Here is a 14,481-nt window from a genome sequence, read left to right on the forward strand (position 1 = left end):
TTCTTGAGGGAATAGGGCCTGGGACCAAGTCCTGGTGAGCGCCACTCAGACGCCTCCAGGAAGATGAGTGCATAGCAGAGTCCGAAAAGGAGTGGTGTGAGAGCAAGGTGGGAACCGGTGTGGGGGGCCTCAATGCCAAAGAGAGTGTGCCAAGGGGAGGGCATGGGGGATGGGGAGGATGGGGTGAGGGACCCTGCAGCTGAGAGGTTAAGGAGGTACAGTCTGGAAGGCATACAGTTCCCTGAAGAATATCCTTGGTGACCTCAGGCTGGGCAGTGTGGGGATGGGGGAGCGGGGAGGGCAAAGGCACCCGGGGTGAGTTGAGAATGGAGGGGAGGAAGAGAGGGCTGCTTCATTAGGAAGTTTGCCCATGAAGGAAAAGGAAAGGGAATGTGGTTTAAGAGTCTTTTTACTATTTTTCAGATAGGCAAGACTTCAGCACAGCCACGGTGTGAAAGGGAGACGTGAAGAAAGAAGAGAGGCTGCAGAGGGAGGCCCCAGAGGATGGGCAGGACAGACAGCACGGCCGCTGCCATGAGGCAAGGGGCTAAGCAGAGAGAGAAGTAAGAGCAGGAGCTGTGCAAGAAGGAAGGGCTGGGGGAGGGGGGTTTGGGCTTGTTGAAGGTGAGGGTCAGAAGTGTGACCAGGGAATGAGGGCTGAGGCCCCAAGGTCCAGGGTGGTGAGGACCCAGAGCCTCAGTCTCCCCTCAGTGGTGTTTGCCATGAGGACTCAAAGACTATGATGGAAGCAGAGGGAGTTCAAGTGGGTGCAGTGACGCCCATGGTCCACAGCAAGGAGGAGGCTGGCAGGTCACACTGTTTCTCCAAAATTATATTTTAATACATTCATGTGGGTTATACAAAGAGCTGGTCCCCAGGCCAGCGTTGTGGCCTGGCTCCCGGAGGTGAGAGCAGCATTGTGTAGTGTTTTCAGAGATCAGGCCTGAAGGGGCCCACACCTTGCCCTCCAGGCCTGAGGAAGAGTGTTTCTGTGCAGTGAGCACCTGTGGTTGTGATCCCAACCAGGACTGGGTCCACCTGGCTGCCCCACACGCCACCAGGGCCCTAGGCTGAGGCCAGGACACCAGCTCCAGCTTCTAGCCTCGGCTCTGCCACTGACTCCCTGAGTCCTTGACCCTCTCTGGGCCTCAGTTTTCTCATCTATAAAATGGGGCAGAGAGAAGGGTGTTTTCATTGTCTCGCACTTTACCAAGCACCACCATGAGCCAGACCATGGGCCAAGCATGGGTAAGATAGTGAAGACAACAACAGAGGGACTTGGGCTGACCCCGGGCTTCCTGGACAGGCCATGATTCCAAGGGCATGAGGAAAAAGGGGTTATACCTAGATGGGTGTTTCTACCCACTCTTCTGGGGGGAAAAATTCCCTGCGTGATGAGGACCCAAAAGTGTTTGGAGCCAGAATTATCTTGTGATAGGTTAGCTGAGCAAGAAGGACATCACTCAGGTCCAGCCCCTAAGTCCCCTTCACACCTGCAATGAGCTCTGAATCCACTTTGGTCATGGGCTTTGCCACTGGCTTGTGAATCTCTAAGTTCCAGTCTCTTCCTCAGCCTCAGTTTCCCTGTCTGTGCAATGGGGGAGGTTGGCCTCCATGGTCTCAAACTCCAGGCTGTTGCTCAATGAACAGGGAACACAAGAGCAAGAGAAAAAGGTGAGCACACACCAGCCTGCAAAGGAGGGAAGAAGGGAAACTGAGGCAGAGGAGGCAGCCTGGGTCTGCCTTCCGGGGAGAGAGGAGGGAGAGGAGTGGGTGGACATGTGCCCCAAAGGATGCTCCCAGGCCCTGCTCCCTCCACATGGAGCCATTTCCTGTCTACCTCACAGCCAACTGCCCCCACAGTGGCAAAGGTCAGGCAGGGGAGACAGGAGGAGCTGAGCCTGAATCTCAGGTCTGGCGTTTCTTGTCTGGGGGACCCTGAAGGGAGAGTTTGGGAGTTTTCGTAAAATGGGTTAAATAGCAACCTCAGAGCAACCTCATAAAGACACAGACACGTCCCCGCCTCCAGCAAGCCGGGTGTAAAACAGAACCGGAGACCTAAGGTTCTAACTCCTGGTTCACCAGCCAGGGTGGGGGTGCTGGGGACAAACAGGGTGCCTGTGGAGGGAAGTGGGGGGCTAGAGCAGGACGGGTGAGTATCCGCACCCTGGGAGTGCCGGGCAGGGAAAGAGCCTGTGGGAGCCGGAAATGCAATGGTCCAGCACTGGGGCGGGAACTCCAGGCTTCATGGGAGCTGCTGCAGCCACAGAGGCAGATCCAAGACCTACTCGTGGGCCTCCGGTTCCCTTCCAGGCACGAGCTCTTCGTGCTCCAGAGAAGCTGAAAGTCATTATGGGAAGATGTGACCAATGGTCTGCTCGGATGCATTTCAGATGAGTCTTCCTGGTCACGCCCCTCCTGCGCTCTGGCCCTGGCAGGGGTGAGACCCTCCACTCCCCAGCCAGCTGGGGGGCTGCAGCGCCCCGGAGCCCTGGCCTCCCACCCTGTGTGGTCACCACGTGGCTTCGCAACCAGCTCCCCGCCAGGACTCGGAGCCCTCGAGGGCAGGGGTGTGTCTCCTTCACCGTCGTCCCCAGGACCCGGAGCTGGAGGCGGCATGGAACAGATGCCTGTCAGAGTTCTCCTGATCAGACAGGTCAGCCTTATTCTCTGTCGCTCCTGAAAGTGCCCAACTTCTGGCCCCCATGGCCGGACCCCAGGTGTGGCCTGGGATGTGGGTCGCCCACCATGACTGCGGGACATGAGGGGAGGAGCCCTGGGCTGGGATGGAGAGACCACCATTCCCTGACCCTGGCTCACCATGTGACCTTGGGTCAGTCCCCACCCCTGTCTCGGGCTCTGGCTCCCCAGCTGATCCAGAAGGTCTCTCCACTGCGCCACTCTGCAGCCCCCTGGCTTCTCTAGGCTTTGTACTGTTGGTTGAACTTCTGCCGGCGGACACAGCAACAGGTGGCCAGGGTGGTGAGGAGGATGGCCGAGACCAGCGCAAAGGTGAGGATGATGATGAGGTTGACGTTCTTGAGTCCCCCCTTCTCACAGTCCTCGGGGCGCACGTGGCTCAGGTTCACCTCCTCCTGGGAGCCGAAGCGGCAGGTCAGGTCCTGGGTCACGTCCACGTCCACACGGCCCCGGTGCAGCTGGGCAGCCAGCCAGCCATTGCCACAACAGCTTAGTGGGTTGCCCTGCAGGTAGAGGCGCCGCAGGCTGGACTCCAGGCCTCCCATGGCACTGCCCGGCAGGAGGCTGAAGCTGTTGTTCCTCAGGTCCAGCACCTCCAAGGACACGGCCTGTGTCCAGGCTGGCAGGTGGCTCAGGCGATTCTCAGCCAGGTTGAGACGCTTAAGGCAGCTGAAGAAAGGCAGGTCCACTTGGAGGACGGCCAGCCCATTGCCTTGTAGGGCCAGGACCTCCAAGGAGGCCTCCAGGCCTGCCAGGGCCCCTGAGACCACGTCCAGCCCCGGATTCCCCGACAGGTCCAGCTCGGTAAGTGGCGTGTGGAGGAAGGCACCCGCCCGCAGCCGTTCCATCCCATTGCCCACCAGGTTCAGGATGCGGAGGGAGGACAGGCCAGAGAAGGCCACACAGCCCAGGGGCCCAGACCCCGCCGGCCCCCCACAAGGCCTGACCCGGTTTCCCTGAAGGTTCAGCCTCTGCAAACTGGCCAGGCCGGCGAAAGTGTACGGGGGCAGGTCCTGCAGGGCGTTGTCCTGGAGAAGCAGCGTCCGCAGGGACCCCAGGGCTCTGGTGCCCAGTGCCAGCGTCGCCAGCGCGTTGTGGCTTACGTCCAGGTGCACGAGGCAAGGCAGGAAGCCGGCGCGCAGCCCCACAAAGGCTCGCAGGCAGTTCCGGCTGAGATTCAGGAAGCGAAGGGAGGTCAGGGGCTCAAGAAAGCCCTCGGGGACCAGCTCAATCTCATTGTAGCTCAAATCCAGATTCAGGAGCTGGGAGAGGGCATGGCTGCTGGCATTCCGGCTGGGGTTGGAGAAGGGCAGGGCCGACCACCCCTCAGAAGGTGCGTGGATGCCCTCGCCGCCCTGGGCCAGCCCCGCCGGGAGCCGGATGAGGTTGTTGGACACGTTCAGGTAGAGGAGTCTGGGGAGCGAGGCCAGGTCTGGGAAGAGGAGCAGTTTGTTCTCCCGCAGGTCGAGCCAGGCCAGCTGATACTCGGCCTGCGGGTCCGGGGCTGTCTGAAAGGCCTCGATGCTGTTGCAGCTCAGGTCGAGCACACGCAGCTGCTGGAGGCTGAAGTCGGAGATGCAGGTGAGGGAGTTCCTGGAGAGATTCAGGTAGGCCAGGTGGGGCAGGGCCTCAAAAGCTCCGTCCTCGATGTCCAAGAGCACGTTGCTGTGGAGGTCCAGCCGCTCCAGCGCGGGCGTGCCCCCGAAGGTGCGGCGGCCCAGGCGCGTGAGGCTGTTCTGCGCCAGCGAGAGGGCACGCAGGGCAGGCGCCTCCCCCAGCAGTTGCTCCACCAGGCCACTGTACAGGCTGTTCCCGGACAGGTCCAGGGAGGTCACATGAGGCAGGGGACCTAGGCCAGGGGTGCTCAGCACGGTGCCCGCCGCCAAGCGGTTATGGGCCAGGTTGAGGTGCTCCAGGTGGGGCAGGGCCTGGAAGACCCCCGTCTGGATGAAGCTGATCTCATTGGTGCTCAGGTCCAGCTGGCGAAGTGCCGTATAGAAGCCCAGGGGTGTGGCCAGGATGCTCCACAGGTGGTTTCCAGATAGGTCGAGGGCCTCTATGTCCCGCGGGAGCGTCGACGGGACCTGGAGCAGGCCAAGAGCCTGGCACGATACCTCCTTGTCCACCTGGGGTGTGTTGGGGAGGGCAGGGAGAGCAGTGGGTGTGAGTGGGTACAGCAGGGGGTGGAACCAGGCTCACCTTCTAGGAAGGATGCCTCAAGCCCCTCCCCAACTCCAGCCAGGCTTAGCAAGCCTTCTCCTGTGGCTCCCAAGATGCGCATTCTCCCCCTGTCCCAGCTCAACCCTCCCACGTCTGGACAACCCCTGTCTTGCTCCCTGTCCCCATCTCTGGCACTCGGCACTGGGCTGGGCATCAGAGAGGGGCTTAAGGAAGTTTGATGGATACGTAGGCACAGAAAGGACAGACAGATATGAGGACAAATGAACTCACAAAACACCCTATACTGCCTTGACCCCATTTCACAGGAAACTGAGCCATATATATCCCAGAGGGATCCCAAGCCAGTGAACAGCAGCGCCGAGCTGGAACCCGGGGCCTCCTGGTTCACAACCTGGGTTCCTTTTATGGGCCCAGATAGTTAAATTTGCCCAGTGGCTGTTACACCAGAAGCCATCTGGGGAGAAGGGTTTCCAAAATGCAATTTACACTCCTCTTACCAGTTTTTATTTTGGCCTCCTACCCTCAGACCTCATTCCAGCCCTCATTCCACGAGGCAGAGCTCTAGGTCCCAGTGTCTGCCTTTCTCACTGCATATCCCCCAGACGAGCCCTCCTTTCTGCTGCTGTCACCTGCCCCACCTCCATCAGTGGTCTGGCCCTCCATGGCCTTGTCCAGATTGGCCCCTGGAGATGGGAGCAGGGGTGGGGAGCAGGGGAAAGATGGCCAGGGTCTCACACACATTCTTCAGTGACAAGACTATGGTTTTGCTGTGTGAGCCTCACCGAGTCACATTACCACTCGGTTTTTTGTGCAGAAAGTAGCACCCTCCCCCAGCATGCACTCTGTGTTTTACATTTATTTAGCACGTTCAGGCCCATGGTCACACTGGAGCCTCACAAGAGCAAGCCCATGAAATATGATCACCCCTCTGTTCAGAAACCCAAGCTCAGATTGGATTGGGGGGCTCCAGGGTCACCCAGTTGAGGAGGAGCAGAGCTGGGGTTTGAACCCATATCTCTTCACAACCAAAGGCCAACTTTGTCCTTCTAGCACATGTGCCTTCTGGAGCCTGATCTGTTTTTTTCTATGCAAATATAGTCTCCCTCTCTCCTTTTTGAAGAACCCAGGAATCCAGCCTTTCCCAAGAAAGGGTCTGACTTCCACAATCACCCAGCTCAGGCCCACTCCGGTCCTGGGGTCTCTGTACCCATTGACCCCTTCTGACCCCTCCACCTGCCTAACGTCTGGCAACTGCTAAAAGAAAACCTCTACTACGGGCTACTCTTTGCTTCCATCCCTCCTGGGCAAAATCCAGGACACTCAGCAGGGTTCAAGGCTGTCCTTAGCTCTTGCTGACCTGTCCTCTCTTCTCCCAACCCACTCAAACCCAGCCCATACACAGTGAGCACACCTGACTGCTGCCCTTTGTGCCCTCGCACCCCTACCTCTGGGCCTCCTCCCTGCTGTTCCCTGTGCTGGTCATCCCCGCCCCTCCCTGTCCAGGTCTGCAGGGAAACTTGGTGTTTGGTGTGCTGAGCTAGGCAGGTGGGACCTCCTCTGGGCTCTCACTGACCCAGTGCTCCCTTTCTCATAATTTGGCCCCTGATTTTGACAGTCAGTGTGGGATCTGCCAGGTGGGGAGCTCAGAGCTAACAGGGATTGGTTTGATTGGTGTGGATGCCTTGGACCTGACCCACAAAAGGTGCTCCATGCATTTTTTTTAATGAATGAGTCATGGACATCGCCGGCTTAGTAAAGACTGAGGGATTGAATCAATCACCTTTCGGGAAGGAAAGAAAACAGATGATCCATGTCTTCTAACTGGAGTTAAAGACCATTGGAGTAAAAAGACTCCAGCTCCCCTACTTCCCCAATGGGCAGACAGAACCTGAAGATGGCAGTGACCTGTGCAAGGTCACAGTGAGTGGTAGAGCCCCCTGGGGCAGGAACACCAGCCTGAGGGTGCTCCCTGCCTGGCCCAGCTCTCAGCTTCCTCTCCAGAGCTCCAAGGGGAGTGTGTGTGTGTTGGAGCGGGGGGGGGGGGGGGGGGGGGTGTGCAGAACCGCCCTCATCAGGCCCAGGTGTGACCCTTCCTGCTCTAGCAGTCCCGTGAGTTGGTCCTACCACCTCCAGCCAAGCAGCTTTTCCAGCATGGATACCGCTGCCGCCGAGCACTTTTGTTCCTTTTTCCACAAGCCTAGCCCAGCCACCTTGCCGGCCCTGCCTGGCTCTTGCCATTTCCTTCCTCACAACCCCTCCGCCAGCTCAGGCCACTGGGCACGGCCTCCTCAACCCTCTCCTCTGCTCCCTGGACCATCCTGACTAAAGGAAGAAACGGCAAAAGGAACAGCGCGACTGCCACTGTCACAGAGAACGAGCTCCATGGCAGGCTCCACGGCTGCGCGCACAGACCCTCCTCATTTAATCCTGGCGTGCATTTGTCACCCTGCTGAGCCCTGGGGTGAGCTTAGAGGCTCAGCACAAGTTCCTTTTTCTACTGGTGCCAGCCAGGGACCCAGGCTGACTCTTTCAGCAAGGTAAGTAGTACCAGCCAGCATTCACTGAGCCTCTGCTGTGTGGTGGGCACTGTACTGGCATCCACATGACCCCACACCCCATTTCACCCCTGGATATCAAAGGCTCCCGGGACACCAGCACCTGAGAGCCAAGCCAGGACACAAAGCTGGCCACTCCCAGCTTTCTACCATGGTGCCTACGGTGCCCAGGGGTGGCCGCCGGTCAGCAGGGTGGCACCAGGCTGCCGATCCAGAAGGAAGCTTAAAGCCCAGGGCTGCTCTCAGATCTCTGTTTCTAAAGACGCCCCCCACTCCTTGAGCTCTGAGTCTCCAGCATGACAGACATAGCCAAGTTCAGAGCTCCCCTTGACGACCTGCGACCCATTCCCTCTGGGATGCCAGGATGCCACTGCCCCCTTTTTTTTTTTTTTTAAAGGAAGGAAGAGGACTTGCCACCCAACTCCATTTGGCCATCTTTGCATAGAAGGGAAACAGGGTATAAAAAAGTAGCCAGCAGAGGCCAGCATAAGCTCGGGAGAGCTGGGTTTGAGCCCTAGCTCTGGTACTTAATGTCTGCATGAGCCTGGCGGGTCACATCTCTTCTGGGGATGTCTGAGTCCTCCTCTGCCGGTTATTCTCGGATCTGGGAATCTCAGAAGGGCTCTGAGGAGCAAGAAGGGAGGTGGCAAAAGCAGCACCTGGCCAACCCCAGGGCAGGGCTGAGGGCTCCTGCCTGCCAACACTCCCAGAGGTAGCTGGCCTGCCTGTGTCAGGAGTGTCTAGTCCTAGCCGGCTCCAAGTGGGGCTGCTGGAGGGCCTGTCGTTTCCCCAGCCTGACTCCCGCCTTGACCTCAGTGACTGCCCAGCCTTGTAAGAGGACCTCGGTGGTCCCTCTTCCCTGTATCCCAGTGACTTCAGGGCTAGTCTCCCTGGCCAAGGGCAAGAAAAAGGAACAAAAGTGAATCCAACCTTGTCCCTGCCCTGAAGAAGTTCTTGGTCTGGCAAGTGAAACAGGCTTGGACCCATTCACCAACTCGCCCATGTGCTCAGTCTAAGAGTCCAGAAAAGGGCACCCAGAACCAGATCAGCCTGGGAGGGGCTGGGGAAAGAGGGCTCCCTGGAGGAGGCAGCCATGAGTGAGAGGAATCCCATCAGAGAAGCAGCAGAGGGGCACAAGTCAAGGACCTATTAGCAAAGGGGACTGGGCCCAGAAGGGACCCAGCTCACCCACCCCAAGTTCCCTACACATTTTCTGCATCACGCTGAGGGTCCACTGCCCTGCAGGGGCAGCTGGAGGGAATAGAGTCCAATCTCGGCCCCACTGGTCCTAGTCGAATGACCTTGGGCGAGTCATTTTACCTCTCTAAACTGCAGTTTCCAACTCTATAAAACGGTAACAATGGTACTTACATAACGGGATGAAGAGTACCTCAGGTCTTTAAACATCCTAGTAGGTACTCATGAAATGCAAGGTTTAAATGCCTTCCCTTTCCTCTTCTAACTCTTCTGCCTTCTGGCTCTTGGGGCTGGGGCAGGAGGACCCCTCAAGGGTTTACCCTGCCTGGGCAGGGCTTCTTACCATCTCACAGGGCATCTTGTCTCGCTGTTGGGAGGCGGCCAGGCCCCGGGTCAGCACGGCCAGGAGCAGCAGGATCTGGTGGCTCATGGCTCTGCAGAGGGTGGGGAGGAAAGGGAAACACTGTAAGACCCCTGGCTCCTTTCCACTGCCAGCCCCCATCGCTCCTGTCCTGTCGGGGCTGACTTTAGGGAACCCCAGGTCACAGCCAGAGCTGCACCAAAGACGTGGGTGCTGGGGCCTGCCGCCCACCGCAAGGGCCCTCTCGTGCCAGGCCAAGGGGCTGGGGCTGTCACCCCAGGCAGCAAGAGTTTTGAGGCAGTGGGTGACTTGGTCAGATCTGGGTTTCAAAAGACCCTCCATGATGGAAAACTGCATGGAGGCTGTGAGCAGGAGACAGAGGGACTTTATGGGCTACTCTGGGGGCCAAGCTCAGAGCTGGGGTGGGGTAAGGAGGAGAGCTAGGCCTCTGGCTGTATTTTTACCTAGACCCTAAGCAGGTCCCCCATCCTAGTTTCATAGGCCCCAAGCGGAATTCCTCAATCCCCCACCCCTGGACCTTTATTTTGCCCTTTTTCTTTTGATTTTCTGATTCTGGAGTCCCTGCCATTGTTTGAAGGCTGGGCCTGGAGCCCTGACAGGAAGCCCCGCCAGGAGGCCTGCCCTGCCCCCAGCACTGTTGGTGCGGACTTCCCCAGGAGCAGGTTCCAGGCCCTTTACTTTCACTGAAGTTACCACCAGAGCAGGGGCCACTGGGGCGGGCCTGCTGGTGTCCTCTCTCTGTATAGCCCAGCTGAGGTGGCGTTGAGGGGGACCACAGAGGCCCTGAGCAGAGTCAAAGCCCAGTGCTGCTAGGGGCTCACTTACTGAGGACCTGGGCTAAGGGCTACGAGGCCACATCAAGTCGTTTCTTTCTCTTTCTTCCTTTTTTCTCTCTTTCTCTCTTTCACACCTTACTGAATGCCTCCTCAAGTCTGGCTCTGTGCTGGGAACTAGGGTCACAAATAAATGCACAGAAGGGATCAGAATGCATACTGAGTGTTCACGAGGAAGGACACACAAAACCCTCCAAGAGCACTGGACTCAGTCTCCCATAACTCTCTCTCCCTCCACGTACTTTCTATGGGACCTCGTACAAGTCACTTCACCTCTCTGAGCCTCAGTTTCCCCTTCTGAGGTTAATGTCAACTTTGCTAAGTTTTGGTAAAGATCAAATGAGCTGCATTGCATGAAAATGCCCTCACAGAGCCCTTAATATGCACCAGACAATCTTCTTGATACTTTAATCATTAACTCACTTAATCCTCACAGTAATTCAAGGACTGGGGTCTATGACTATCACCCCCATTTTGCAGGTGGGGAAACTGAGGCTCAGATTAAGTAACACACCAAGGTCATACAGCTCACTAGTGGCAGGCCCACGCAACCTGTGCCCTCAACCTCTACTCTAGAAGGTCACCCGCAGGTGCTCAGTAAGTGAAAATGAGTTGTGACTCTGAAGGACTGAGTCTTTGATTGTCGGAATCCACTAGTGTCCTTGCGATGAATTTTAAATTAAGATGGTTAGTCAGAGGCCCTTTTTTGCCCAAACATGCTTGAGCCACAGTGGTGTTTTTTCAACCTTATTCCCTGGCTTCAGCTGGAGGCCATGGGTCCCCTGCCCCCCACAGCTGCTCTCCTCTCACCTGCGTTCACAGGAAATTTGGTTCTGCTGTTTAAAAAGCAGAACATCACCACCCATTTGAAAGCTAGTGTACTCAGAATTGAATGGAAACCTCTCAGTGGGACCTTTGAGGCCCTTGGGGAGTGTGTCGGCCGGCCAGCTCTCCCCCCAGCTTCATCGCCGGTTCACTGTTGCCTCTCCCGCTCTGGCTTCTGGCAGCCTCCCACTTCCTTCAGTTCTGTGAGCACCTCTTCATTGCCCCAAACCTTCACTTCCTCCCCTGCCTTGTGCTGAATGCCTCCTCATCCTCTGGGTCTCCGCTTAGATACCCCTTCCTCCAGGAGGCCTTCTCTGATTCCCCAAGTCTGATGATGGAGAACTCATCCTCCAGCTTCCCACAGACCTTGAGCTTCCAGTGAACACAGCACTGAGCACTCCGTTCCTTCCTCTGATCCCTACTCCCCTCCCACCCAGTGCCAGGGAGGCACTGAGACTGACACAAGGTGGGGGGAGGGGGCAGGGGGCAGCAGGGGGAGACCTTCTTGACTCTCCCTTCATCTCCCTGCCATACTCCTTCCCCCCTTCGGCAAGTTCTGTCTGTTCTGCCTGAAAAACAGACCCTGGGTCTGCTACCTCCCTCCTTCATCGCCATGCCACACTGAGGCACGACCCCGACCCTTGGCCCTGAAAGCAGCAGCACCCCGCTTCCACCCTGACCCCCTGCAGGTGGTCCCACACACAGAGCCAGAGTGCTGTCTTTAAATCATATATCAGAGCATGAATCTCACTGCTTGAGAACCTCCCCTGAAATCCCGGCTTTACCCACTCTCCTGTCTGATCACATCTACCATGTGCCCTGCCCTTACCAAATTCTCGTTTTTTTCTCACCATTCCTCAAACACAGCAAGTGCATTCCTGCCTCAGGGCCTGGAATGCTATTCCCCAGATTCCCACACATTTGGTTTCCTTGCATTGATCATTTCCTGCTGATAGCTTGCTTTCTTTCTATCTTTCTAACTTTCTTTCTTTCTTTTTAAGATTTTATTTATTTATTTATTTATTTGAAAGAGAGAGAGAGAGAGAGCAGGGGAACGGGCAGAGGGAGAAGAACAGGCAGACTCCCCACTGAGCAGCCCCCCCCCCCCAATATGGGATTTGATCCTGGGAGCCCTGGATCATGACCTGAGCTGCAGGCAGAGACTTGACCAACTGAGCCACCCAAGCACCCCTCCTATTAATTTATTTCTGATTCTATGAGAACAGGGGTCTATTAAATGGTGCTCACCAAACATCTATTGAACAAATGGCAAAGCAAGGGATAGAAGCCCTACTTGAGGGGGCTGTGAGGTCAGGACAAGGAAGGACCTGGATTGGTTCTGAACCTGAAGTCAGGGCCACTCAAAGGAGCCCTCACTATCCCCCTTCTTCCTCCACCTGCCAGATTTCACTCTACCCCCAAGGTGGCACCTGTGCATCCAGCAGAAGTCTCTGGCACCTCGTGAGCAGGCCCCCTTTGGTTGTGCCCCCGACTCGCTGTGTAGCACGTGAGGGCCACTCACTCTCAAGAGGGAGGACTGTGGTCACATAGACCCAGGCTTACATTCAGACACCATCACTTCCGTGCTCCCTGGGCAAGTCCCTTAACCTTTTGGTGCCTCAGTGTCCCATTTGTACAGCAAGTCACCTGGTGGCTGTTCTGCCACTGGCTTCCCCCAACCACTGTGATGATCGAGCTGAGGATGACTGTGAAGGTGTCCTAGGCACACTGTCTTTCCCAGCTGGGGCAATGACTCGGAGGACCGAACGGCCCAGGCTGAGGAGGTAGGCCCCAGGCCTACAGACTAGTAGCCTAGGCAAGAGAAAGCAAGAGACATTTTAGGACTCTGACTGGGAGGACAAATGCCAGACACACACAGTGTGTGTGTGTGTGTGAGAGAGAGAGAGAGAGAAAGAGAGAGAAATAGATTGAGGGAGGGCAATGCCTATTATATTATTATAATAAGCCTATCCCTACTATTTCAGGGCATTAAACATTGTTCTAAGCACTTGATCTGTATAATCTCATTGAAGTCACAACCCAATAAGGTGGTTACCATAATTTCCATTTTACAGATGAGAAAACTGAGGCTCAGAAAGTGACTTAGCCCATAGTTCACAAGCATTTGGGGAGGGTGGGGTTAACCCAGGTCCACATAACCCAAATGCTGAGCTACCTGCTCTCTGTAGAACTACTCTTACTTTCCCCAGAGGGCATTACAAGGCTCAGAGAGGTGATTTAACACAAAATCACACAGGCAGTAAATAGCAGATGGATTCAGAATCTGGTCTGTCTGCCTCCAAAGCAAATGTTTCCACTACACCAGGCCAGGATCTCGCCCTCTAATCACCTCCAGCGATGCCCACCTACACCCTATCACACACAGACAAGCTCGCAGGGCAGGGGTCTGGGGTGCTCCTCTCCCTCCTCCCAGCCCCAATCTCCAGCAGAGTAGGGTCCTGGGAGAGTTGCTGTGGATGTTCATACCAAGCAGTGAATCACTACGGGCCTGCCCCATTCTGGAGACATGTGCATCCCACGGGGGAATTAGACCTTAACCCAAAGGAATGTAGCTGTGATGGCGGAATTTCAGGCAGCTCGGGTGGGGGTGGGGGTCCCTCACATCTTACCACTCACGAAGAAGGCCAGCTTCAGAACCCTTCAGGGAGACGTGGGTGCCCCCCCTCCCCGCCAATCCCTACCAGAGATGGGCAAGCTATTTGGTGCGTTTTGGGTGCGGTGGGATAGGAAGCGCGGATCCGTTTGAGTCCGAGGGCGGTAGGAGACTTGGATTCAAATCCTGCTCTGCCCTTGACTAGCTGTGAGTTCCCCGGCTAAAGCGTGCGGGCCTTTCGGCCGCTTTTTCCCCATCTGTCAAATAAGAACGCCGGCCTCTCCCTTCGCGGGAAAGATCAGCTGAAGACAAGAGCCTCGGGGCCAAAGGACGGTCAGTCTTGGCTCCGCGCGTGGAGTGGGGGCGGTGGCGGAAGGGTGCGACTGGGGTGCAGAGCGGGGGACATCGGGATGGACCAGTCGCACCCCGCGCTCTCCAGGGGCACGGGACAGCCTGTTCCCCGAGGGGCTGGCAGCCTCACCCGCGGGGCGGCTCCTACCTGGCTCAGCGCGGCCGCCGCTCCTCTCCCGCGCAGCCCCGGCACATCTTGCGCAAACCTGACCCCCCCACAGCCCCACCCCGCGCCAGACCCCGGGGTCACGGCCCGCGGAGGCCCACGGCTGCTCCACTGCCCCACGGGAACCCGACCCGCGAGGGGGCGGCTCGGGCTCCAATTTAAATACCTCTCCCGCCGACCCGCCCCACCACGCCCCCCCTCGGCCAAGCTGCGGGGTCCTAGCGCCCGGCCGGCGCGCCCCCGCGTGACTCTGTTTCTCCGGAACGCGCGAGGGAGTGAAGCATCTTTCCGCTGGAACCCCGACTGGGAAGGGGCGGGGTGGCAGGGGGCGGGATGAAAGGGCCGGGGAGCGGGGGTTCGCTAAGGAAGCACTGGGCGGGCGAGGCCGCCCGGACCGCCGCACGTGCAGCTCGTGGCCCCGCGGGGTCCGGAGGGGCGGGAGTCGTGGGGGGGCGGGGGACTCTAGGAACCGCAGGTCCGCAGAGGAAATCCGGCCTGGACCCGTTTTCCCGTGGCCGGCGCCGCCGCACTTAGGGTGAGCAAACAGGAGAGCTGACGGCAGGGGCTGAACGCGGAAGGAAATGACCCTTCTTTGGCCCTGGGGCGGCCACAGAGGGGGTTCCCCACACTACGGCCATCCCCTATGACGAGTCCAGGCAGGTCACTTCCCCTCTCTG

The 14,481-nt window shown here is 57.6% G+C and overlaps 1 protein-coding gene across 2 annotated transcripts; it reads right to left on the minus strand.

Annotated features, from left to right (window-relative positions):
* Positions 1-819: 819 nt before the first annotated feature.
* LRRC32 (leucine rich repeat containing 32) lies at positions 820-14,228 on the minus strand. Of its 2 annotated transcripts, none has more exons than XM_046017420.1 (3): positions 13,787-14,228; positions 8,977-9,067; positions 820-4,826 (listed from the first exon to the last, which is right to left on the minus strand). In XM_046017420.1, exons 2-3 carry the CDS (start codon positions 9,061-9,063, stop codon positions 2,922-2,924), a joined length of 1,992 nt encoding a protein of 663 aa, XP_045873376.1. In that variant the 5' UTR covers positions 9,064-9,067; positions 13,787-14,228; the 3' UTR covers positions 820-2,921. The 2 variants fall into 2 exon arrangements, with proteins under 2 accessions (XP_045873376.1, XP_045873377.1); XM_046017421.1 differs by lacking the exon at positions 13,787-14,228 and adding an exon at positions 13,304-13,724.
* Positions 14,229-14,481: the final 253 nt, after the last annotated feature.

Source organism: Meles meles, chromosome 8 (assembly GCF_922984935.1).
Source record: "Meles meles chromosome 8, mMelMel3.1 paternal haplotype, whole genome shotgun sequence".
In the NCBI taxonomy this organism is placed as follows: Eukaryota; Metazoa; Chordata; class Mammalia; order Carnivora; family Mustelidae; genus Meles; species Meles meles.

What these genes read in the sequence shown, in the direction of transcription:
- LRRC32 (XM_046017420.1), bottom strand. Translation starts at nt 9,063, where the DNA reads ATGAGCCACCAGATCCTGCTGCTCCTGGCCGTGCTGACCCGGGGCCTG. An exon ending in ACAAGATGCCCTGTGAGATG is followed by an intron (nt 4,827 to 8,976) that starts GTAAGAAGCCCT and finishes AACACACCCCAG; the next exon opens with GTGGACAAGGAGGTATCGTG.